The following is a 25,782-nucleotide window of genomic DNA, read 5'->3' as shown; positions in this document are numbered from 1 at the left end:
AGGAAGGAAGGAAGGAAGGAAGGAAGGAAGGAAGGAAGGAAGGAAGGAAGGAAAGAAGGAAGGAAGGGAGGGAGGGAGGAAGGGAGAGAGAGAGAAAGGAAGGAAAGAAAAGAAAGAAAGAAGGAAGGAAGGAAGGAAGAGGGAGGGAAGGAAGGAAGGGAGGTAGGGAGGTAGGAAAGATGGAAGGAAGGAAGGAAGGAAGGAAGGAAAGAAGGAAGGAAGGAAGGAAGGGAAAGAAAACCTTCCTAGACAGTGGTGTATCCTGGCTTTTGCAGCAGGGCTCGTGGTAGGAGGGAACCCTGACCTGATTCACACCATTAGGCAATTTCTGTGGTTGAGACATTCTCACTGTGGCCAGTTTCAAACTCTCAGGTTGTTTTTCATCAGGAAGTCAGACTCAGACTCTGAGTCAGAAGTAGAATGGTTTGGACAAGGCCTTGCCTCCACTTTCACAGCCCCACTTCTCTCACCTCAAGCTGCTCTCCCTAGTCATTGGTTCCCAAACCTGGCTGTGCGTCACAATCACTAGGGAGCACTTACTGAAAATATGCACTCTTAGAGTCCTGCCCAGAATACACTGAATCAGAATCTCCAACAAGGCATCCGGACAGAAATCTGCATTCCTTTAAAAAGCATCGTTGGTGATTCTGATTCAGCCTTTTGGTCTCCTGGCCAGCATTTGAAAACCACTGCTTATAGCAGTCTTGTCTCTAGCATAAGCTCTCTTTAAAAAATAATTAATTAGCTGAGCATGATGGTATGCACTTGTAGTCCCAGCAACTCAGGAGGCTGAGGCAAGAGGATCACTTGTGCCCAGGAGTTTGGGGCTGCAGTGAGCCATGATCATGCCACTGCACTACACAGCCTGGGCAACAGAATGAGACCCTAAGTAAAAAAAAAAAAAAAAAAAAAAAATTCCTCACTTTAGAAGAACACACTGTTTGAAACACGTGTTTAAAGAAATGCCTGTAGAGCAGAATTATTTTTAGGAAACAAACAGTTAATTCCTTTACAATAAATTTATTGACTTTTATGCCAAGACACATATTTTTAACTATTACATAGTCTTTGTCCATATTAAAAGAAAAATCAGAAAATGGAAAAGAAAGCAGAATTCATTCTCTGTCAAAGTAAACAACCTCTTGAAAGATTGACATGCCCTTCCTTCCTCCCTGATGGGCCAAAATAAATGAAGTCAATTGCCTTTTAGCACAGAATGAATAAAAATAAACTTGGTCTCTCTGCCCTAAAACCCAAACCAAGCATTTACCAAGATAGCATCTGGTTACATGGCTACCTACCCAAATGAACCAGCTATCTTTGTAAAAAAAAGGGTTATATCATCCAGATCTTTTTTTTTTTTCCTTCTTTCTAACTTAGGTGAAAACTCCTTAACTGATGGAAATGCAGGTGCTTTGGATGGGTGACTCTCTTGCCTCAGTCTCTATTGCCATTCTTCACACTCTACTCAAATAGTTCCTTCTCGTGATGCTCTCAGGAAGAGTCTCTGCATTTCTGTTTGCAATGATCTCTGTTGAACAGTTATTTCATTTTACCTCTTGTGTAGTGATGCTTTCATTTCAGTCTATCTTTCAAGTACAATTTTTACAGTAATTAAATCCAGAATACCTTACTACAATTACACATGTAAGACCACATAAGCACCTTTCATTTGTTTATTCTCATGCCTGTAAACCAGTCCATTCCTTCCCAAAGGTCACTGAGATCTCTTCGAATAGTAACTTGTGGGCTTTTTCTTTCAAATTGTACGTTTGGCAAAGTCCCACGAGTTCATTTTATACCATATATACAACATAGACATCCTTGTTTTATATTGAAACAACTGTGAATGATTCCAGCATAGAATGAATATGAAGTAACTGTTTGTGGAAACCACACTTTAAATAGAACAGTAACTTGGCAGTAATAGTTGGGAAACTTTAATCTCAGCTCTTTTTTTTTTTTTAATCCAGGAAGTAAAAGCAGAGGGTTAAGAAGTAAGAGAAATAGAGAAAATAGATATGTCATAACATAATAATCATATTAAGGCAATCCTTTAAAAAGATTAAATAACACATATTAAAATTCACCAAAAAAGGAGAAGCTACGATTTTTTTAAATTTTATTTTTTTTGAGGTAGAGTCTCACTCTATTGCCCAGGCTGGAGTGCAGTGGCATGAACATGGTTCATTGCAGCCTCAAACTCCTGGGCTCAAGCAATTCTCCTGCCTCAGCCTTCTGAGTAGCTGGGACTACAGGCATGTGCCATTATGTCCAACTCATTTTTTAATTTTTTGTTTTTAGTATAGACGTGGTCTTACTATGTTGCCCAGGCTGGTCTTGAACTCCTGAGCTCAAGTGATCCTCCTACCTTGGCCTTCTAAAGTGCTGGGATCACAGGCTGGAGCCACTACACCCAGCCAAAACTTTACAAATTTATGAATCATAAAAATCAGTCATGTTTGGGAAGAGAAGTGGACGAGGTCATGAAATTCCCTAAAATGTCTTCCAAGCAGAAAGTGGAATTCAGTAATTCACTGAATAAATAAATAGTATACCATTCTCTTTTGATGAGGATATGTAATAATCAAGCAAACAATTAGAAAATATGTAAATCTTCAGAAAGTCTGGACAAAATTAAAAGGAGCATAAAGAAGAGAAGGAGCATTTGGTGAATGGCTGTCATGGATCAGAGAGCGTGCTAGGTAATTTAGCAATCTTTATGTGCTAGGTAGCATATTTTCTATTTTACAAATGAAGACACCGAGACTTAAATTGATTACAGTTGTCCCTATTCCTCCACCTGCAGTATCCTCGAGGGATTGGTTCCAGGATCCCCGAGGATACCAAAATTCATGGAGGCTCAAGTCCCTTATACAAAATGGCTTAGTATTTTCATATAACGTATGCACACCTCCCCTATATGCTATAAATCATCTCTAGGTTACTTATAATACCCAATACAATGTAAATGCTATGTACATAGTTGTTATACTGTAGTGTTTAGTTGTATTGTTGTATTGCTGTTTTTATTGGGTTTCTTCTTAAATATTTTTGATCCACAGTGGGTTGATTCTATGAATGCTGAATCCACAGATGTGGAGGGATGGTTGTACATAATTTGCCCACGTTCACATAGCTGGTCAGTGCCAAGGTTGGGATTTGAACCCAGGTTGGTCTGACTACAAAGATCCAATGACCTACAAAGATCCAAAGAACTCTATTACACACTGTGACCCAGTTAATGAAAATAGAATCAAAACCCAAAGGAAGAAATAATAAGATATGTATTTTAAAGGCAAAAATAATAGAACCTAGTTTTTTTTTTTTTTAAAGTAAACGTCTTTAGTTTTGTAAGGCTCTGCTTACTGATAAATAGCCATCTAGCATTTGAATCTAAAGAACTGAATTCATCCTAAAGAATCTTAGCACAGGAAAGATGGAAATGACTGGAGAATATTCCAGATAGGCCAACAAAACCATCGAGAAAAGAAATACTAATGAATAACTGTGAAAGATGATAAATATTGTCAGATTAACCAGGAAATTTCTCAAGGATACTACAGCAACTTTCTACGAATACTCAAAAGGTGTAAGGGGGAAGTAGAGGTGCGGCAACAAATAATTTACTTTCCTAGAACAAAGAGTTCCAATCAGATGTAATTGAGTGAAAGGAATTTCAGATTGATTCAGATGAAAGAAATTTTGCTGCCAGTGAAAAGTACTTACGGGTAGAGAGTGTCCCCTATCAAGCTAGAAGAAATAACTTTTTTTTTTTTTTTTTGGAGACAGGGTTTTTGCTCTGTCGCCCAGGCTGAATGGAGTGCAATGGCATGATCACAGCTCACTGCAGCCTTGACCTCTCGGGTTTAAATAATCCTTCCATCTCAGCCTCTCGAGTAGTTGGGACTACACGCCCATGCCACCACACTCAGCTAATTTTATTTTTTTATTTTTTGTAGAGACGGGCTCTTGCTGTGTTGCCCAGGGTGGTCTTGAACTCCAGGGTTCAAGTGATCCTCCGGCCTCAACCTCCCAAAGTACTGAGATTACAGGTGTGAGCCACCGTGCCTGGAAAGAACTTTTTTTACAAAACATAAATAATAAAGCCGGACGGACTGAAGCATTAAATATAGGATATAGTCTTGCTCTGGGAAGGTGCAGAATGATCTGCTTTGTTTTGACCAGTTGAGTTTACCATAAATTTGTAGGGGTGGTTTTCTGTTTCTAGTATTCAGTATCCAGTATTGCAATCCTGTGGTGTTAAGATATTGTTAATAGAAATCTATAAAGAGTAGTATGGACCTTCTAGGAGGTTCATCAAAACATAAAATCATTTCATGGTTGTTGCTTATTAAGAGGCACATTCATTTATTGATGCAACAAAGATGAGTGAGTTGCTAAAATGGGTCATTTTAAACCTAGGATAATTTAGCATTATCCTAGGTTTGCGGGATGCAGCAATAAAAAGATGTGGTTCCCATCCTCTGGCCCTTCACAGTGTGCTATAGTGACAGCAATGAAGTGAGAAATCAGAACAAGATTATTGGAGGCCAAAAGATCATCAATTATTAAGAAAGATTTTTTTAAATGACACAAATCATTCAATTTAAAAAACTCAACCTAGATTTATTCAGTGCCTCTCATGTGACAGGCCTATTCTAGTCACTGTCTATGCAACAAAATAGTCTCTCTCCCTATGGAAATAGACTCTAAATAAATTTCCCCGAGTAAATATGTAATTAAAAGCTATAATAAGTATTATGAAGAAAAAGGAGAGCATGACAGATTATGGCAGGATGAATCACATCAGTTCAAAGGTGAGATCGAAGATAGACACAGCCAATAGAGTTTGTTTCTCCAAAGGAAAAAGGAGCTAGGGATAACTCCAGTTCCTGGCTAGGTGGCTGAATAGACTGGAAATACAGGAGGCTGAACAAGTGGAAAAATAAGGAAGGAAAGAAGGAAGGAAGGAAGGAAGGAAGGAAGGAAGGAAGGAAGGAAGGAAGGGAGGGAGGGAGGAAGGGGGGAGGGGAGGGGAGGGGAGGAGAAGCAGCAGGGAAGAAAAGAGAAAAGAAAAGAGGAAGGGAAGCAGGGAGTGAGAGAATGGTGTACCCAAGTTTTCCCATGATAAAATTTGTCTGTATATGCAAAAGTGTTTTCTTCAGTTTTAATTGAAATAGCAAATCGAGAATATAAAATTGGCTTTTTAGCTGCCTAAGATCTCTTAGATATACCCAGGAATAAATAGTAACTGGCCCAGCTACAACTAGTAAACAGGAAAGGAATGATACAGAAATTAAATAGGGACGCTGAGCAGCAGTCACATAGTAAAGCATTAAAAATAAAGGCTATGGCTGGATGCCTGTAATCCCAGCATTTTGGGAGGCTGAGGTGGGCAGATCACTTGAGGTTAGGAGTTCAAGACCAGCCTGGCCAACATGGTGAAACTTTGTCTCTACTAAAAATACAAAAATTAGCCAGGCGTGGTGGCACACACCTGTAACCCCAGCTACTCAGGAGGCTGAGGAAAGAGAATCGCTTGAACCCACGAGGCGGAGGTTGCAGTGACCTGAGATCATGCCATTGCACTCCAGCCTGGGCGACAGAGCAAGACTTTGTCTCAAAATAAAATAAAATAAAGGCTATAACTTTTGTATTTATTTGCATTATGTATTTAAATGTGTGTCGAAGACAGGAAACATACTTAAATACTGTACATTTATTTTTTAAAGCTTTAGAGGCAGATCTCATGCATCGTACCCCTGTTTTGGGTAGGATGTACAAAACTCAGGAGACACTGAACTCCAGTAAATGAAAGGCAAATCATAATTCAGGTTGTTTTCTTATTAGACTGATTCAAGCATTTTTTTTTTTTTTTTGAGACAGAATCTCACTCTGTTGCCCGGGTTAGTGTGCAGTGGCGTCATCTCGGCTCACTGCAACCTCCACCTCCTGGATTCAAACGATTCTTGTGTCTCATCCTCCCAAGTGGCTGGGATTACAAGTTTGCACCACCACGCCCAGCTAATTTTTGTATTTTGAGTAGAGATGGGGTTTCGCCATGATGACCAGACTGGTCTTGAACTCCTAGCCTCAAGTGATCTGCCTGCCTTGTCCTCCCAAAGTGCTGGGATTACAGGCGAGCCATCACGCCTGGCCATAATTTTATTTGAAATTAAATATACCTTGAATATTGTGGAACCAGCTACCATTGAACATAATGTATATAACATTGCACGGACCAATAGAAAAATGTTTCCTAGGATAGTAAAGGGGTACCGTACAGCCTTTCACAGACTAAAGCACATTTATAACTTTTTCTTATTTTTTTATAGCTTTTCATCCACTAGCAAAAATAGTTGATAGCAGAAGGAAAGAAGAAAACGGTGCCAAAAAGAAAAATAATATAAAAGATCTCATTGTATCTACTATTTAACTTCACACTTAATTTATATATAACAGTTCAAATTGTGTCCTTTCCTCTTTAAAGCTGTGTCTCGAAATCATCTCAAGTCCCCCTTGCTCTAAGAATTCAGCAGGCAGCTGGGCAGCTTTTGGAATGACTTCGCTATTAAAAATCCGCCTCAGAAATTCTGTAGGGCCTTGGCCTTTTCAGGAGAAAACAATGTTGGGAGCCTGGAGGCGCTGCCGAGGGAGTGGCCGCCGGGGCCGTGGTGAAAGATCTTGACAAGCAGCTTCTTTCCCAGCTGAGGGCCTTGAACTTTGAGTTCTGTTTTTAGAAAAGCTAAATCAGGAGCAAATACTTTTAGGGTATTTTTCTCCCAGTGTAGCTTTTACTAACAAAATAACAAAAGTTAGAGCCATCAGGTAATATTAAAGGAGGCCAGTTTCAAAGGGGTAAGATGCTGAGTTCCATTGGTGGTTTCAACAGCGAGCTTGAGATCACAGATCACTCCCTCAGTGGAAGGCAGGCAGACTCCTAGAGTTCTAGCAGAAGGTGGGAATAAAGATAAACTGGCAGCAATACCTCCTTTGACTCCACCATCAAAGGCTATAGCAATCCCTTCAGACTAAAGGGAGCCATAATGGTTCCATTATGTTCCCGTTTTGTGCTTGTGTTTGTATACTTTTTATATTCATGCAGGTTGACCGCTGTGACTCTTGTCCTACATGATATTTCTGGGCAGCAGGACCATAGATCACACTCTCCTTTTTTTCAACATACTCTGATCCACAAAATGAGAGTAACAGGTTAACTTATTTTTTATTTATTTATTTTTTTTTGAGACAGGGTCTCGCTCTATCACCCAGGCTGGAGTGCAGTGGCAAGATCTCGGCTCACTGCAGCCTCCGCTTCCCAGATTCAAGCGATTCTCCTGCCTCAGCCTCCTGAGTATTTGGGATTACAGGGGCGCACCACCATACCCAGCTAATTTTTGTATTTTTAGTAGAGACAGACTTTCGCCATGTTGCCCAGGCTGGTCTCGAACTCCTGACCTTAAGTGATCTGCCTGCCTCGCCCTCCTCCCAAAGTGCTGTGATTACAGGCATGAGCTTCTGCACTTGGCCAATAGGTTAAATTTTTTTGTCCAAGGAAAGGAACATATAACAAGAGAGTAACTTAATTTCATAGAACTTAGAGTAGTCAAGAAAGCAGTGTTCCTCTCTGAGACAAAGGCATGGAGGCTATTTCGAAAGCCAGTCAGATCATTAGTTTCCTTTCAAAAAAAAAAACCATATCTGCAATGAGGCAGTTCATTGCTCCTGTATTCTCATCACCCTGAACTACCTTGGGTATAATGCTTACTGCCCTGTTATTATCTATACTTCTCTCTTCTCTCACTCAAGAGATACGACTTTTTGTAGTCATCTTTGTATCTTCGGCCCCTAGCATAGTTCATATTAACCTTAAAGTTCAATAATCCTTTGGTAAAGTTGCGAGTGAATGAATGAATGAGTGGTGAGCATTTTTATACAAATATGTTTCATCTAGATAATAATATCCAGTTTTTTTTTTTTTTTAGCATTTGGTGCTACTAGATGCCTGATACATTTCTAAGTATTTACATACATGATCTCAATCCTCACAAAACATCCCTGTGGCTTCCTTCATAACTGACAGCTGAAGAAGTTAATTTCACAAGGTCTTATAAATAATAAGCCTTATCACTGGAATCTAGTTCTAGTTAGGATCTAGTCATTTAGTCGGATTCCCAAGCTTGTGCTCTTACCAACTTTATTATATTGCCTCTATTTTATTTTCTGTCTTCTAAGAAATCTTACAGCAAATTTCCAAACGACTGTATTTATTGTCAGCCTTTGTGATTGATACAAATATTAGTTTTAGAGCCTTGTGCATGCACAAGATGTTTGAAAATGTGTCCATCCACTGTTTCATTGACAGGTGTGTTTCCTGCTAAAAGTCCTACACAGCAGCATTGCGTCCTCTTCTATAAATGCTCCGGGGGCCCTGCTTCACTTTCAGATGTATTACTGCGAACATGTAACTACAGATAAAATTTCTATCACATTCAGCAATTATCTAAATTCATTACTTGAAGGGAATCTGTTGTGAAATCTTTTGTAAAGTACTCATTTCCTCTACCTCATCTGTTTCAAAACTTTTGCACTGTTACCATAGATTTTCTTCCAGTAGAACACTTCGGTAAAGAAGGTACCAGCCAGGCGCAGTAGCTCACGCCTGTAATCCCAGCACTTTGGGAGGCTGAGGAGAGTGGATCACCGGAGGTCAGGAGTTTGAGACCAGCCTGGCCAGCATGGTAAAACTCCATGTCTACTAAAAATACAAAAATTAGCTGGGTGTGGTAGCAGATGCCTGTAATCCCAGCTACTCGGGAGGCTGGGGCAGGAAAATCACTTGAACCCAGGAGGCAAAGGTTGCAGTGAGCCGAGATCATACCATTGCACTCCAGCCTGGGCAACAAGAGTGAAACTCTGTCTCAAAAAAAAAAAAAAGTACTATTCAAAGCAAGTCTCATGCATTATTGATGAACTCTTGTGTAAATATCTGGAAATTAAATTGACGTTTTTAATAATTTTGTTTTGCTACCATGGTTGTGAGTGAGAGCAGGTTAGGGCAGATGTTTTAGGGGGAAAATGATGACTCCAATGATGAGTGATCTACCACCTAGGCCACACAGCTTCTAAATATACCTGGTTACCACTCAATGTAGTATTTTGGCTCTTAAGGACAGTTCATCAGAGCTGTGAACACTAAAAATTATAATGAAAAGAATAATTAATGTCAACATAATAGTATATGATGATGGTTCAACTGGTCTAACAAGAAGACAGGACGGGCATGGTGGCTCACGCCTGTAATCCCAACACTTTGGGAGGCCGAGGCAGATGGATCACTTGAGGTCAGGAGGTCAAGACCAGCCTGGCCAACTGGCAAAACCCCATCTCTACTAAAAATACCACAATTAGCCAGGCGTGGTGGCACATGCCTGTAATCCCAGCTACTCAGGAGGCTGAGTCATGAGAATAGCTTGAACCTGGGAGGCGGAGATTGTAGTGAGCCAAGATTACACCACTGCACTCTACCCTGAGCAACAGAGCAAGACTCTGTCTCAAAAAACAAACAAACAACACCAAAAAAAAAAAAAAAAAGACAAAGCTGAAGTTAAGAACTTATGTCACTCTGGGTCATAACTTTGACATTTATTGTGAAAAAGTAAGTTCTTGGGTTGCATTTTAGAATCAACAATTAGTAAGAAATATACGTTGGGGAATCAGAACTGAACCAGAACACGAAGAGATCCTTTCTCCTTCCAAACAAGAAGAAAATATGTTTGCATTTTGGAAGAAAATAAGAAATGTCGATTGTATGTGTCAGATATTGACTGCTTTCGAGCTTCAGGAGATAAGTATTCAAGACAGACCTTGGTGTGGGTCTTGAAAAAGTATGCCATGAAAGATGTCAGTGCCTTCTGCCTGGAGCTAGTTCTGCATAGTTTCCAAATGGTATCTTTATCTTGTAATTATGTGAGAAGTCACACTGACAGAAATCTACTAGCACATACGACAGAAACACATTCTTCTCTGGCCATTCCTGAAATGAGTGTAGCTTTAAAAATATATGGTAGAAGGGACAGGTCCACTCCTGAAAACGCTTGCATTTTCTATTAGAGGAAAAGATAGGAGTGGTGGACTACCATATATTACCATAGAAGGGGTTCTTATAATATCTTTCTTCTGGCTAAATCTCTCCTATCTGCTTTAAGAACCAAACTGACTTAACTGAGTGATATAGTAACTGTAGGTTTCATCATCTTAAAATTACATAATTTTCATACTAGAGTATGAGAATTCATTTTAAGTAATGTCTACACTGTTTTGAATATAGCATTTTGATATATTCATATTGCATATTATATAATCCACATGAATTATTTCTTCATTAGAAACAAACCATAAATCAATAGTGCTTTGATACTTTAAGAGAAAAATGCCTAAATGTTCTCATAATAAAAACCCAGTGAAGAAAAAAATTAGGAAATTTAATGTAGAGACAGTGATTACCATAACTGTATGAATATAAACATGTTCTCCTTAGAACCTCAATGTTTTAGAGGCAAAATCTTTACTTTTCTCGGTATTACGATTTTTAAAAATCTTGGAATAATTCTTCTAAATTTGGGATCTCTTCAAGGACCGAGACTATTTTATTCAAGTTAGATCCCTGGCACTTTGCACAGTACTTAGCACATGGCAGATTCAAGTCAGATCTCTGGCACTTTGCACAGTACTTAGCACATGGCAGATTCAAGTTAGATCCCTGGCACTTTGCACAGTACTTAGCACATAGCGGGTGCCCATTAAATGTTTGCTGAGTAAGTGAATAGGTAAATAAATGCTGCCTTAAATACACACATTATTAGCCTTTCAAACAATGTCTCCTATGCTGTTTTCCTCCATTGTCCTTTGTAAGTAGTGCTTACATCATGGTGTTTTAATTCAGTTCAAGGGTCATTTTTCAGCAGCTGTAATCTAGCATTTGCTAATGTCTTACTAAGTGCTAGTGACGTACATTATCTCTGGTTTAGTCCTCAAGAAAACCTGGTAAAATAGAAATGTGGGACTCAGAAAGGTAAAACAAATTTCAGCTAGGAGTTAAACTCAAGTCTGCCTCCACTAAGCACTGCAGGGGATAGGTGAGTAAGGCCCATGCTCAACTTCAAAGAGCTTACAGACTGGTGTGATAGACAAAGAAAGCCCCCAGTTGTCTAATGCAAAGAAGAATGCGATCAGAGCTATAAGAAGAAATATTTCTTTAAAGCACAGGAGGGTTACAAAGAAAGGGTAAATCATACTCAACTGCATTGGAATAAGGAATGACTTCTAAAAGAAGGTGGACCTGTCCCTTAGATGGGCAAGTGTAGTGACTGCCGTGGCTTCACATTTGGTAAGATGGGAGGGGGTGGCAGAGGGAAGGGTGCTGAACCCCACTTTTCTTTTCTGAATATCATTGTATGTCAAAAGTTCTGTCATTAACGGGGAAGATACCAACAGAGCTACTACCTTGAGCACGCTAACCACCCCAAATGGTTGAATTGCAGCAACCCTTACGGGTGACATTTGATATAAGTTTTGAAGGACATGTAGAATTTTGAAAGATTGTTATGGGAAGAAAGATTTCAATATTGAAATTAATAAAGGAAAAGAAACAAGAAAGATGGAGGGTGTGTCTAGAAATTGTCCCAATTAATTAGAACAAGGGCTATATGCAAGAGAATAATGAGAGGAAGGACTGGAAAAGTAGGCTAGGGCTCTGCTACGAAAGACCTTACATGTTTGGCTAAGGGGTGACCACATTTTGAAAACTACAAATGCTTCATAAACATTAGAATTATTATAATTAACATTTGTTGGTTGAGTGAGCCAATCAATGAATGAGATTCTAATAAATGAATGAATATGAGATTCTTCTCAAGAAGACAATTCATACCTTTGGCAGAAGCAGCAATATTTCATGCTCTATTGTAGTAGTTCTCAATGAAAGAGAGCTTATGGGGAGGGTGGCAGGGGGAGGTTGCACAGATGTTAGAAATTTTTTGCAAACCTCACACATTCATACTGGTCTGAGAACTATGGCTGTAATGATTATTGGTTAAAGAGATGAAAGACAGATCTGAACAGTAGGACAGTACACTATCGGGGCCTGTATTTTTCCAGCTTCTGTTCTCACAAAAGTCACCAATGACCTCCTGATCGACAGGCCTATTGTCCATCGTATATGACTTGAGCATTCTGCATTGTTTGACACTGTTAACTGCTTGAAACTTTCTCATCCTTTGGCTTCTCTTTTTTTTTTCTCCTCCTTCTCTGCCTTCTCCTTAATAATCTTTTTGCAAGTTATTGCTCCTCCAACTGCCAGTACCTATGGATGTTTCCACCGTGTTCTATCCTTGATCATCTTCTCACTCTACACACCGTCCCTGGGAAGTTTCATCTAGCCCTCCTAATTTCAACTGCCGTTGGGTGACAACTCTCAAAACTTTTTTGTGACCCCAACTTTTCTCCTAAGTGTCAGAATATTTTCAGGATATATTTAAGATAGCCTTTAAGCATCTCAAGCTTAATGTGTTTGATCCTAAACTCATTCTTTTTCCCTTCCTTCCCTATCTCCACCCTCAACATGGATCTATCTGCCCCAACTTTCTCGAGTCCTCTCTTCTAGAGCTTTTTGAATAGTGTCACTAATCATTCAGTTTCATGAACTAGACACCTGAAAATCTTCCCCAACTTCTATTTGTCCCTCAACAACTCTTTCTTCTTCTTCCAGATGGTCTCCAAACCCTATCTATTCTAACTTTAAAAAATAAGTTTTTTGTATCCAAACTTACCTCCCGTTCCCACACCTACTGTCTTAGTCATTTCCTTGCTGTCTTTCTTTTCTTTGATTATGCTGCCACCAGCCTCTCCCCACTCTAGTCTATACAATGCCTCCAAAGTGTCTGTCAAAATTCAATTTTAACCATGTCATAATTCTGCTTTACAACTTCTTATGATTCATTATGCCCATAGGACAAAATTCAACCTCCAAAGCTAGGCATTTCCACAACCTGGGATCCTATCACCATCCGACCTGACTCTACATCTTTTCTTCTGCCTCATCTCCTTCAGCTGCTTTCCACTCAGTGTCCACTCAGGCACACAACTTCTCACATTCCCCACACGGGCCACGCCCTTTCACATAGGATTCCCGCAGCCTGGAATGTCCTCCAGGTCAATTCCACAAACGCTGATTAGGGCATCTATGATGTACTAGACACTATTCTGGGGCCCCAAAAATAAAAATAAGAAGATAAAGATCCTTCTGTCAATGAATTCAGACTCTAGTAGTAAGGAAGACAGGCATATCAACAAATAATTTTTTTAAGAAGCTGTTTTGTGGCTGAGCATGGTGGCTCATGTCCGTAATTCCAGCACTTTGGGAGGCTGACTCAGGCAGATCACTTGACATCAGGAGTTCGAGACCAGCCTGGCCAACATAGTGAAACTCCATCTCTACTAAAAATACAAAAAATAGCCAGGTGTGGTGGCGGGCACCTATAATCCCAGCTACTTGGGAGGCTGAGGCAGGAGAAGAGATTGAACCCAGGAGACAGAGGTTGCAGTGAGCCGAGATTACACCACTGCACTACATCCTGGGCCATAAAGCAAGACTCCATCACAAGAAAAAAGAAAAAAAGGCTGTTCACTAAATTATTTTTACATGGAATGTCTCAAACAGATTTAAGGCTGCAAACTTGTTAAATTTTATAATTGTTTGCTTCTCAAAGTGAAGCTCAGAAATACTTAAAAATAGCTGTAACATTCGCATTAGGAAAGATGATGTTTATTCCAGTTTGCATTTTTATGGTGAAATAAAATCCTTTTCCAATGGAAAAAATAATAATAATGATGCACTATGATAGGCACAAAATAGAAATATACACAAAGAGGCAGCATAGAGGAGAGAGTACCTAACTGTCTAGAGGGAGTGGTACAAGAAAGCCTGTCAGAATCTAGATGGACAAGGTGGGGAAAGGCCACACAGGCATGGCCAAGGGCCAGGGGCACTGAGGCATCAGAGAGCGTAGCATTTCCAGGATGCAGTAAGAGCTCCCACACAATGCAGAAACGTAAAATGCAGTGGGGGTGAACGGTACACCCAAAAATGGCTAAGACGGTCAACTGTATGGTATGTGTTTCTTAGCACAATTTATTTATGAAAAATTTATTTTAAAAAGATGCACTGGGGAAAGTGTCTGAAGATTGAGCTGGAATCAGCATTTGCCTTCCTTGCCCTCCTTTTCTTTTCTTTCTTTTTTTTTCTTTTCTTTGTTTTGTTTTTTTTTTTGAGACAGAGTCTCACTCTGTCACCCAGGCTGGAGGGCAGTGGTGCAATCTCAGCTCACTGCAACCTGGACCTCCCAGGTTCAAGTGATTCTCCTGCCTTAGCCTCCTGAGTAGCTGGGACTACAGGCGTGCACCATCACGTCTGGCTAATTTTTGTATTTTAGTAGAAATGAGTTTTCACCATGCTGGCCAGGCCGGTCTCGATCTTGTGACCTCAAGTGATCCATCCGCCTTGGCCTCCCAACATGCAGGGATTACAGGTGTGAGCCACCACACCCAGCCCCTTGCCCTCCTTTTCAACTTGCAGACTCCTATTCATCTTTTATGATCTGGCTCAGATCGCTAAATGACCCCTCCTTTGTGGATCCCACCTGATTCCCTCAGCCTGTGTTGCCTTCACGTTTCCTCTGTGTTCCCACGGTGCTTTATGTATACCTCTGTTACAGCACATCACATGGATGCAAATCTTTTATTTACTTCTCTGTTTCCCCCACAAGACTGTAAGTTCCCTGAGGACTGGCACCATTTCTCAGATAGACATAGATCCTGTATCTCTATAAGAATTATCTGATGGGCATAGTGGCTCACACCTGTAATCCCAGCACTTTGGGAGGCCAAGGCAAGAGGATCACTTGAGCCCGAGAGTTCAAGACTGCCTGAGCAACATAGTGAGACCCTGTCTCTACAAAAAAAATAAAAATTAAAAACTAGCCAGGTGTGGTGGCATGTGCCCATAGTCCCAGCTACTTGGGAGACTGAGGTGGGAGGATCTCTTGAGCCTGGGAGGTCGAGGCTGCAGTGAGCAGTGATGCGCCATTGCACTTCAGCCTGAGTGACAGAGTGAAAGGAAAAAAAAAAATTATCTATTGGATTAATTAATTTACTATTAATTAATAGTAGTTTATTACTATTCTCTAAAGAAAAAAGAATTATCTATTGGATTAATTAATTTACTATTAGTCATGTACCAGACATCACACTAACTGCTTTGCATACATAATCTCTTTTTATCCTTACCACTGCATGAGGATAGGTCCCATTTTTATTTTCATTGCAGATAAGGGAATTGAGGTGAGAGCCTAGGTATCTTGCTCAAAGTCATACAGTTAGTCAGTAGTGGAGATTTGAAGCCAAACTGATATTTTAAGGAAAAATAATCAATAAAAGAAGTTTCCAAGGGGAAACATGAGAGAACAGGGTTGAGAATATTTGTTGAGAAGGTGCAGCATGAAGAACTGGCCTCTTCAGTGTGTGACTGCATGAACTCTCCGTGAGATGTAGATACCACAATAAGGAAAGCAAGATTCAGGAAAGTTATATTTCTCGCCTGAGGTCACAGAGGCTCTGGGAGGCAGAGCTGTCAGTCGAGGTTTCTCCCAGTGTTTCTCACTTGATTCTCAGAGAAAGCAGTGGGAAGACGAAAAAGATTTTGAAATGGAGAAAAGATTTTCCAGAGGACCCTACCAGCGAATTAGAATCAGACTAAGTGGGTAGGTTGATTGAGAAGCCTAGGGAATTTCTGAGACAGCCACTGTAAGAAATATTATTTTTTTTAAATCCAGGTAAAATTGAATAAATAGAGTTGATGGGCCAGGCACAGTGGCTCACGCCCGTAATCAATGCCAGCACTTTGGGAGGTCGAGGTGGGCAGATCGCTTGAGTCCAGGAGTTTGAGACCAACCTGGACATGGTGAAACCCCATCTCTACAAAAAATACAAAAATTAGCTGGGCATAGTGGCGTGTAACCTATAGTCCCAGCTCTCTGGGAGGCTGAAGCAGGAGGATTGCTTGAACCCAGGAAGTTGAGGCTACAGTGAGTGGAGATAGCACCACTGCATTCCAGCCTGGAACAAGAAAAGACCCTATTTCAAAAAAGCAAAAATAGAGTTGGTGAGCATTGGTTTGGAGATAAAACTGAAGTTAGGGCTCATGAATTTGTGATAAGGCCAAAAAGCACATTTCACACATACATATATGTGAAAAAAGTGTGTCTGTATGTCTGTATACAAACACACATATATATATGCACTTTGTTCAACTATTTTTGTCATCCCAAGAACAAAGAAATGACTGCAGGTTGTCAAACTGAGCAATAAGCAATTCTGGGAGTAGGGAGAGGGCTAAGGAGAAGGACTTTTGATTAGTATTAAGGACTTGTGGCCAGGCACAGTGTCTCACACCTGTAGCCCAGTACTGGGGAGGCCAAGGTGAGAGGATTGTTTGAGGCCAGGAGTTTAACAACCTGGGCAACATAGCAAGACTTTGCCTCTATAAAAAAAAAAAAAAAATTTTTTTTTTTAATTAGCCAGGCATGATGGTGCCAGCTTGTAGTCCCACCTACTCGGGAGATTAAGGCAGGAGGATCGCTTGAGCTCAGGAGGTTGAGGCTGCAGTGAGCCATGGGGATAACACTGCACTCTGGACTTGGTGATAGAGTGAGACCCTCTCTCAAAAAAAAAAGAAAGAAAAGCTCCTCGAAAGAGCTACTGTTTGCATGCTCGAATTCCTCTACTCCCATTCTCCCCTGAATCCTCTTCCACTGGGTTCCATCTCACTATGTATTACACTGAAACTCTTCCTGTGAAGAACAGCAGCAGCCTTCATGCCGTTCAATGCAATACTCCATCCCCTGCCCCATCTTCTTTGACCTTTCAACGTCTGCCACAGCTGATGCAGCCCTCCTTCTTGAAACCTTCTTTGTTTGGCTTCCAGAACACTATACTCTCGCGATGTCTTTTCCTTTCTCACTGAATCCTTCCACTCTGTCTCTTTGCTGGTTCGTCCTCATCACCCCAACCAAAGGGCATTCGTATTTCATGCCTTCCATATTAGGATAAATTATGTGTTTATTTTTGCAGCAGACATGCTTTTCTGATTATATCTCGCTTATCTGTCATTTAATTAGCTTTCATTCTCTGAGCATACACTCACTGGCTAAAGGAGGAGTCTCAGAAATATGCTGTATGGTAAACGGAAGCCACTTGGGGATGGTCAAGCCTAATGTTCACACAGGTGATCTACAGTCACTCATGGTCCTTGCGTGTCCTCTCTGTGCTCTCTATTATAGCATGTTCCTGCCATCCAGTAGGATCAGCTGTCCTTCCTGCCAACTCAGTGACCTTCTGCGACCCCAGCAATGGTGACTGCCCTTGCAAGCCTGGGGTGGCAGGGCGACATTGTGACAGGTGCATGGTGGGATACTGGGGCTTCGGAGACTACGGCTGTCGACCATGTGACTGTGCGGGGAGCTGCGACCCTATCACTGGAGACTGCACCAGCAGGTGAATGTGCATGGCTCTTGCTCTCAGCTGCATGTATTTCAGGCTCTTTTGAAAACCTATAGTGATTTGGAAAATCTTGCATTCTGTTAATAAAGCAAAAATATATTTGCACATCCCTTTTACAGAATTTTTGTCAGACCAGGCACGGTGGCTCACACCTGTAATCCTAACACTTTGGGAAGTTGAGGCAGGTGGATCACTTGAAGTCAGGAGTTCAAGATCAGCCTGCCCAACATGATGAAACCCCATCTCTACTAAAACAAACAAACAAACAAACAAAAATTAGCTGGGCATGATGGTAGGTGCTAGTAATCCCAGCTATTCAGGAGGCTGAGGCAGGAGAATCCCTTGAACCCAGGAGGCGGAGTTTGCAATGAGCCAAGATTGCACCATTGCACTACAGCCTGGGCAACAAGAGTAAAACTCTGTTTTAAAACAAAACCAAGAATTTTTGTCAAATTACAAACTCAAGTAATTTGTTCTCGCAAGATTCTAGAGATCCTCTAGTTCATTTTGCGGAATAAATTATTTGTCTTCACAATAGTTCCTTAAACCACTATTTCTGGAAAAAGGAAAAATGGGAAGGTAGAAGATAAGGTTTAAATCTCTCTAGATTCATTTCTATACAAGTTCTAAAAAGTTCCTCAATATGTTCTTTATCATTTTCTATTTTGTTAGCAACACAGACATAGACTGGTATTACGAAGTTCCTGACTTCCGTCCCGTGCACAATAAGAGCGAATCAGCCTGGGAGTGGGAGGATGCACAGGGATTTTCTGCACTTCTACACTCAGGTGAGATGGATGTAACCAGGCATCATATTTTCAGGTCTGGTCTTGTGTAACAGTGATATGTGACAAACCAGGGTCCAGCTTTTGGAGCCTATGAGGGGAACTCTTTAGTTCTGGGGTTTAATGGTATAATAAAATAGTGACCCCCATAAGTGTGAAACTGTGAAATATAGCTAAGGGGTATTTTAACACATTTTTGTTTGTTTTCTGATGATAAGAGTGATATATGTAGTTGGTATAGAAAATTTGGAAAATGCAAAACATCATAGTAAAAAAAAAAAAAAGTCACCGAAAATTTCATTATTCCACTGTTAATACTTTGGTATGTTTTTCTCACTCTAAAACACAGTGAAGAGCCTACTGAGTGGGGTGAGTATAATCCCAGCATTTTGGGAGGCCAAGGCAGAAGGATTGCTTAAGCCTGAGAGTTCAAGACCATCCTGGGGAACATAGCAAGGGTTATCTCTACAAAAATAAAAAAGCCCAGTGTGGTGGCACACACCTGTAGTCCCAGCTACTTGAGAGGCTAAGGTGGGAGGATCACTTGAGCGGTCAAGGCTGCAGTGAGCTGTGATCACGCCACTGCACTGCAGCCTGGGTGACAGAGCAAGACCTTGTCTCAAAAAAGAAAAAAAAAGTGCCTACTGAATACATTAGGTTTGGAAATGTACAGATCCATTGAAAGGAAAAATATTCTTATAAACCTAGCTTAACTTAATAGGTACAAAGCAAAAGCCAGATGTGAACTCCTTATATTTATAGTTTTACAATTAGAAAGCAAAAGTAATTTTACAAACTAAATATAAGCCAAATAATGAAGCCAAAAATTCAAATTAATGACATTAACTGAATATGAAAAATGATGTGTACCAAAGCCAAAACACTGCTCAGTACATAAATAAAGCTCTTTGAGTTTACTCAATATGGGCTCCTATTTCTTCTGACTCAATTTCCCTATGATATTGTTCTGTTTCTTCTTTTAAAGGGCGTGCCGTGATAGTGGTATGAATTCTCAGTTTCTGTGTTCATCTTGCCCCTATTCTTTTCTTGTAGAAAAGCAAGTTATTGTATTTAGTGCTAACTTGTTCCTTAACACGAACTCAAATGTGGGCATGAAATCTTGCTCAACACTTGGATATAAAGTGCTCACCAAATGCTCCAAATTAAACTCACAGCAAGTTAAATATATTTTATTATGAATCATTACAAATAGCAAAAATGTTATGCGATGAGCACCCATACACACACCTTCAAAGGGTTAGCAAATCACACACTTTGCCATAATTGTTTCATATTCTCATTTAAGTTATAAAATGTTACAGATGCTTTTGAAGTACCTCATGTACCCAGACACAAGCCCAGTTGCCTCCCTTTGTCCACAGAATAACCACAATGGTGAAGTTGGTGTTGATCATCCGCTCTCATGTTTTTACTATTTTATTACTTATATATATATATTGAGTATTTCAGAATTCCATGCACATCATGATATCTTATCTACTCTTTCAAAATGTTTTTAGGTAGCCATGCTTGGTGGTGTGCGCCTGTAGTAGCAGCTACTCAGGAAGCTAAAGCAGGAGGATCACTTGAGCCCAGAAGTCTGAGGCTGTAATGCACCATAATAGCACCTGTAAATAGCCGCAGAACTCCAGGGCAGCATAGCAAGAGCACATCTCTGAAATGCAAATAAGCGAAACATTTTTTACCTGATTATGTAGTGTTTTGAGGTTTATCCATGTCAAAAAAAATTCATATAAAAGCGGTTATATGAGTATACCATTTTTATTCTCTCATTTGTTTGCCATTTAGGATATCTCCAATTTCTAATTTTCCACCATTATAAATAACACTGCCCTGAATGTTCTCTTGTATGTGACTTTTTGCACCTGAGAAGGTGTGTCACCAGGCCGGGGCTGGCAAACCACAGCCCTCAGGCCAAGTCAGCCACCTGTTTTTCTATAACTTGCAGGCTACTGCGCTAAGAATGGTTTTCACAGTTTTAAATGTTCACAGTTTAAATGGTTATAGAAGTACCTGTCTTTATTCTTGGCCATTCAGGTCTCCTTTTCCGTGAATTTCCTATCGTAATTTTCTTACTAATTTGTAGTAGTTCTTTATAAATTTATTCATTCCTCCAACAGATACTTCTTAAGTACCTGTGTCGTGAGGCAGCACTGTAAGTAAAGTGAACAAAACATTAAATCCCTGCCTCTGTGTCTCCTACCTTCTAGTGAAGGAAAACAGCTAATAAACAAATAAAATATTTAGTATAATAAATGTTTAGTATAATAGAAAAATAATGCAGGGACAGGGGATAAGATATATTTTAGAGGAACACACTTTTAAATAAGGTGATCAGGGTAAGCCCTATGAAAGTGACATTTGAGGGGGAAAAAAACTCTGAAGGAGGTAAGAAGGATAGCTATACAGGTGGCAGAGGAAAGGGAGTTTAGGCAGAAGATATAGCAAGTCTTTAAAGCCCTGAGGAGGAGCTCAGGAAACAGCAAGAAGGCCAGTGTGGCTGGAGCAGAGTAAGCTGGGAAGACACGTGGAAGAGGAAATGTAAGGAGGCTGCAGAGAGGCCACTGTGAGGACCTTGGTTTTCACCTGGAGTAAGATGGAAGCCATTGGAGCATTTCAAGCAGAGGTGTGGCATTTAGAGTAACGCCAGTCAGCATGGTTGTGTGTTTTCCCTAGTCACATTCAGCATTGTGGATGTAGGCATACACAAAGAGATGACTTTAAGCTGGGTTGAGGTTTTTCCAAGCGAGAATGAAGCAAGAGGGCAATAACTGCTCATGGAATTTAAACTGGATAAATAGGGATATGAGGGTGAAATGAGGTAGGATCAAGGATTATAGGGTTTCAAAGGATTGTTGAAGTTGGAAGCAAGCTAGGATAGGATGTAGAGGTCAAAGAATGGGATGCTTGAAATTGAGATTGGAAGAGTAGCAGTTATTGATAATGGCGATGTCTAAGATGTGGTCATGGGAATGAGCGGCTGAGGCCATTATTTGTAATGCTACCTTATCGTATATCAAGTTTCTATGTATGAATGGATCTGTATCTTGTCTTTCTATCATGTTTCATGAGCCAATACCACAATATATTATTACAGTTTTATAATGAGTCCTGATATCTGATATGGCAAGTCCCTTCATTACATTGTTCTTTCTTAAAATTACCTTAGCTATCAGTTCTTTGCCTTTTGTGTGAATTTTAGATTAAGTTTATTAAATCCCACAAAAGGCTCTTTTGGGATTTTTATTGCAATTGCACTGACTTTATAGATCATTTTGAAAAAAATGATAGCTTTGTAATATCGAGTAGTCCCAGACATGAAGATACCTTTCTATATATTAAGGTCCTCTTTAAGGCCTTTCAATAGCATTTGTCACTTTTCTCCAAAATGGTTTGACCTGTCTTTGATTAAATTTACTCCTAGATACCTTTAGATTTTATTGCTATTGGGAAAGTGTTCTTTACCTGAATTTTTTAAATGATATAAAGGAGTACTCTTTGTGTGTGTGTGTGTGTGTGTGTGTGTGTGTGTTTTGAGCTTGTATCCAGCGACTTTGCTGAACTTGTTTACTGATTCCAGTATGTATGGATTATCTTGGATTTTCTAATGTAGGCCATTATGTTATTGACAAATAAGGACAGTTTTGTCTTACTTGTGTAGTTCTCATGCCTCATTTTTTTTGACTCCAGTACAATGTTTTCCCAAATTTCATGGAAATAGTTTGAAATTTTCACCACTATAAAACTTGATATTGATTTTTGGTAGGTAGCCTTTATCCAGTAAATGTTATTCTTTTCTATTTCTAATCTTATTATTAATGAGTTTTGTGTTTAGCTGAATGCCTTATCTGCATCTTTTGAGAAAATCAGATGGTTTTTCTCCTGTAATCTATCAATGTGGTATTTGAAAATAATTTTTTTCTGCTATCAAACTATTCTATTTTTTTTAACTTCTGGAATACATGTGCAGAGTGTGCAGGTTTGTTACATAGGTATACATGTGTCATAGTGGTTTGCTGCACCTATCAACCCCTCATCTAGGTTTTAAGCCCTGCATGCATTAGGTATTTGTCCTAATGCTCTTCCTCCCCTCATCCCCCACACCCCTGATAGGCCCCAGTGTGTGTTGTTCCCCTACCTGTGTCCATGTGTTCTCATTGTTCAACTCCCACTTATGAGTGAGAACATATGGTGTTTGGTTTTCTGTTCCTGTGTTAGTTTACTGAGAATGATGGCTTCCAGCTTCATCCATGTCCCTGCAAAGGACATGAACTCATCCTTTTTTATGGCTGCATAGTATTCCATTGTGTATATGTGTCACATTTTCTTTATCCAGTCTATCTTTGATGGGCATTTGGGTTGGCTCCAAGTCTTTGCTATTGTAAATAGTGCTGCAATAAACATACACGTGCATGTGTCTTTATAGTAGAATGATTTATAATCCTTTGGATATGAACCCAGTAATGGGATTGCCAGGCCAAATGGTATTTCTGGTTCTAGATCCTTGAGGAATCACCACACTGTCTTCCACAATGGCTGAACTAATTTACACTTCTGCAAACAGTGTAAAAGCATTCCTATTTCTCCACAGCATTGCCAGCATCTGTTATTTGTCAGAATGGCAATTATTATCAAGCTATTATTTTAGTCCTAGGATAAGTTTTATTTGCTGTGATGTATTTTTATTCATACATTGCTGAATTTGATCTGCTAGGGTTTTTGTCTTTTATTTGTTTATTTGCTTGCTTAGGATTTTCATATTGATGTTTATAATTGATATTGGCCTATAATTTAATGTATTGCATTGTGTATTTGAGTAAGTTAGGAGGTCCCCTTACCCACTATGTTTTTTTTTTCTACTCTCTGCAATTATTTATATAAGAATAGAATCATCTGTTACTTGAATTTTTGTTAGAATTTATCTATAAAGCCATCGAGACACAATGTCTATGAGTAGCCGAAAGTATTACTGATTTGACATCTGTCATGGTTATTAATTTGTTTTATTTATGATTTGGTGTTGGTAATCAAAGTTTTCTAGAAAATTGCCAATTCTTTTTTTTTTTTTTTTTGAGATGGAGTCTCGCTCTGTCACCCAGGCTGGAGTGCAGTGGCGCAATCTTGGCTAACTGCAACCTCTACCTCCCGGGTTCAAGCAATTCTCAGCCTCCCAAGTAGCTGGGACTACAGGCACATGCCACCACGTCCAGCTAATTTTTTTGTACTTTTAGTAGAGATGGGGTTTCACAGTGTTAGCCAAGATGGTCTCGATCTCCTGACTTTGTGATCCACCCGCTTCACTCTCACAAAGTGCTGGGATTACAGGCATGAGCCACCTCGCCCAGCCACCAATTATTTTAATTTAAAAAAATTGTATTGGCATAGAGTTATACATGGTATTCACTCATAATTTATTAAACCTTTACTCAATCTGTCCTTAATCTTCTTTTCGTCCCTAAGCTTATCTGTGTCTTTTTCTTCTTGTCTTATACTGATCTTAATTTGCTTTTCTCAAAGATTAACTTTTGGTTAACTTGATCCAATCTATTTAATTTTTCTTTATTTCCCTAATTCTACTCTTATCTTTATTATTTCTTTTTTTATGTTTTCTTTAAGTTTGCTTTTTTATTCCTTTTCTACCTTTGTGAGTCCAGTGATTATTAACCCGTTTACTTTTAGTCTTTCTTATTTTTAACAAGTTCTCTTAAGATTACACATTTCCTTATAAGATCTCTTTATCTGGATCCTATTGGCCTTTATATGTAGTATCTTCATTATCATTCAAGTTCTAAATGTTTTTCTAATTACCATTAAGAATTTCTCTTTAATCCATTGAGTTGTCTAGGATATTTACTTGTTCAAACATTAGAGTTTTTTGAATACTTTTTTTTGCCCGGGGCTGGGCACGGTGGCTCACACCTGCAATCCCAGCACTTTGGGAGGCTGAAGTGGGTGGATCATCTGAGGTCAAGAGTTGAAGACCAGCCTGGCCAACATGACAAAACCCCATCTCTACTAAAAAATACAAAAAAATTATCTGGGTGTGGTGGTGCGTGCCTGTAATTCCAACTACTTGGGAGGCTAAGGCAGGAGAATCACTTAAACCTGGAAGGCAGAGGTTACAGTAAACTGAGATCAGGCTATTGCACTCCAGCCTGAGTGACAAGGGAGACTCCATCTCAAAAACAAAAAAAAAGCAAAAAACAATATTTTTTTTACTGATGATCTCTAATCTAATTTCATTGTATTATATCTATTCTTTGAAAACCAGGAGGGCAACTTGGATTCCTTTCTAGGTGACTTAAGGACTAGCTACATAATTTGCAGGACTAGATGCTGGATGAAATGCAGAGCCCTTTTTAAGAATTTCATCAAATGGCCATGAATAATAGTTTGGGGTTTTGTGTATGTGGTTGGTTTCTTGTTTTTTCCCAGCCTCCTTTCATTAGCAAGGAGAGCCTTACCCAATCTCTGTCTTTAAAAAGTGAGTCTGTAGCCGGGCGACGTGGCGGGCGCCTGTAGTCCCAGCTACTTGGGAGGCTGAGGCAGGAGAATGGCCTAAACCCGGGAGGCGGGGCTTGCAGTGAGCTGAGATCCGGCCATTGCACTCCAGCCTGTGCGGCAGAGCGAGACTCTGTCTCAAAAAAAAAAAAGATTTAAAAAGTGAGTCTGGCCGGACACGGTGGCTCACACCTATAATCCCAGCACTTTGGGAGGCCAAGGCGGGTGGATCATGAGGTCAGGAGATGGAGACCATCCTGGCTAACACGGTGAAACCCCGTCTCTACTAAAAACACAAAAAATTAGGCGGGCGCGGTGGCGGGCGCCTGTAGCCCCAGCTACTGGGAGGCTGAGGCAGGAGAATGGCGTGAACCCGGGAGGCGGAGCTTGCAGTGAGCAGAGATCCGGCCACTGCACTCCAGCCTGGACTACAGAGCCAGACTCCGTCAAAAAAAAGGGGGGGGGGGGGGGTCTGGCTGTGATCTCTTTTTTGTCATATTAACTCCTTTGTATCTGAACTCCTGACCACTGCTGCCTGATGCTGAAAGCAGATCCCACAGACCTATTATTTCAGGCCCCATCCCCTGAATGCATATTCATTTATTTCTTTTCTTTTTAAAAAATTTTTTAATTCAAGAAGTATCAACAAACTAAAAACATTCATTTCTAGTCCACAGAGATACATATCTAGTTTTTGATGTAGGCTATGTCTTTTTTCCATCCTTTATCTAATATTGCTATATGCTTGGAGCTCAGGATGTGCTAAAGTATGAATTCACAAAGTTGTGTTGATTGAGAATGTCTGTGATAATTTTCCCGACATTTTATTATGAAAATTTTCAGACATCCAGAGAAG

At 40.0% G+C, this 25,782-nt stretch overlaps 1 protein-coding gene across 4 annotated transcripts in view; it reads left to right on the top strand.

Moving 5' to 3' along the window:
• Nucleotides 1–25,782, top strand: part of NTN4 (netrin 4) — a 129,323-nt gene that overhangs the window by 86,039 nt on the left and 17,502 nt on the right. For all 4 annotated transcript variants that reach the window (XM_011934147.1, XM_011934142.1, XM_011934135.1 and 1 more), the window contains exons 6-7: nt 17,400–17,613; nt 18,292–18,407. In XM_011934147.1, coding sequence (XP_011789537.1) covers nt 17,400–17,613; nt 18,292–18,407 — 330 coding nt within the window. The remainder of the gene's footprint in view (nt 1–17,399; nt 17,614–18,291; nt 18,408–25,782) is intronic.

This window comes from Colobus angolensis, unplaced genomic scaffold (genome assembly GCF_000951035.1).
Source record: "Colobus angolensis palliatus isolate OR3802 unplaced genomic scaffold, Cang.pa_1.0 Scaffold10, whole genome shotgun sequence".
Taxonomy (NCBI): Eukaryota; Metazoa; Chordata; class Mammalia; order Primates; family Cercopithecidae; genus Colobus; species Colobus angolensis.
Note: the sequence above shows the minus strand (reverse complement) of the source record. Positions and strands in the feature narration are given on the sequence as shown.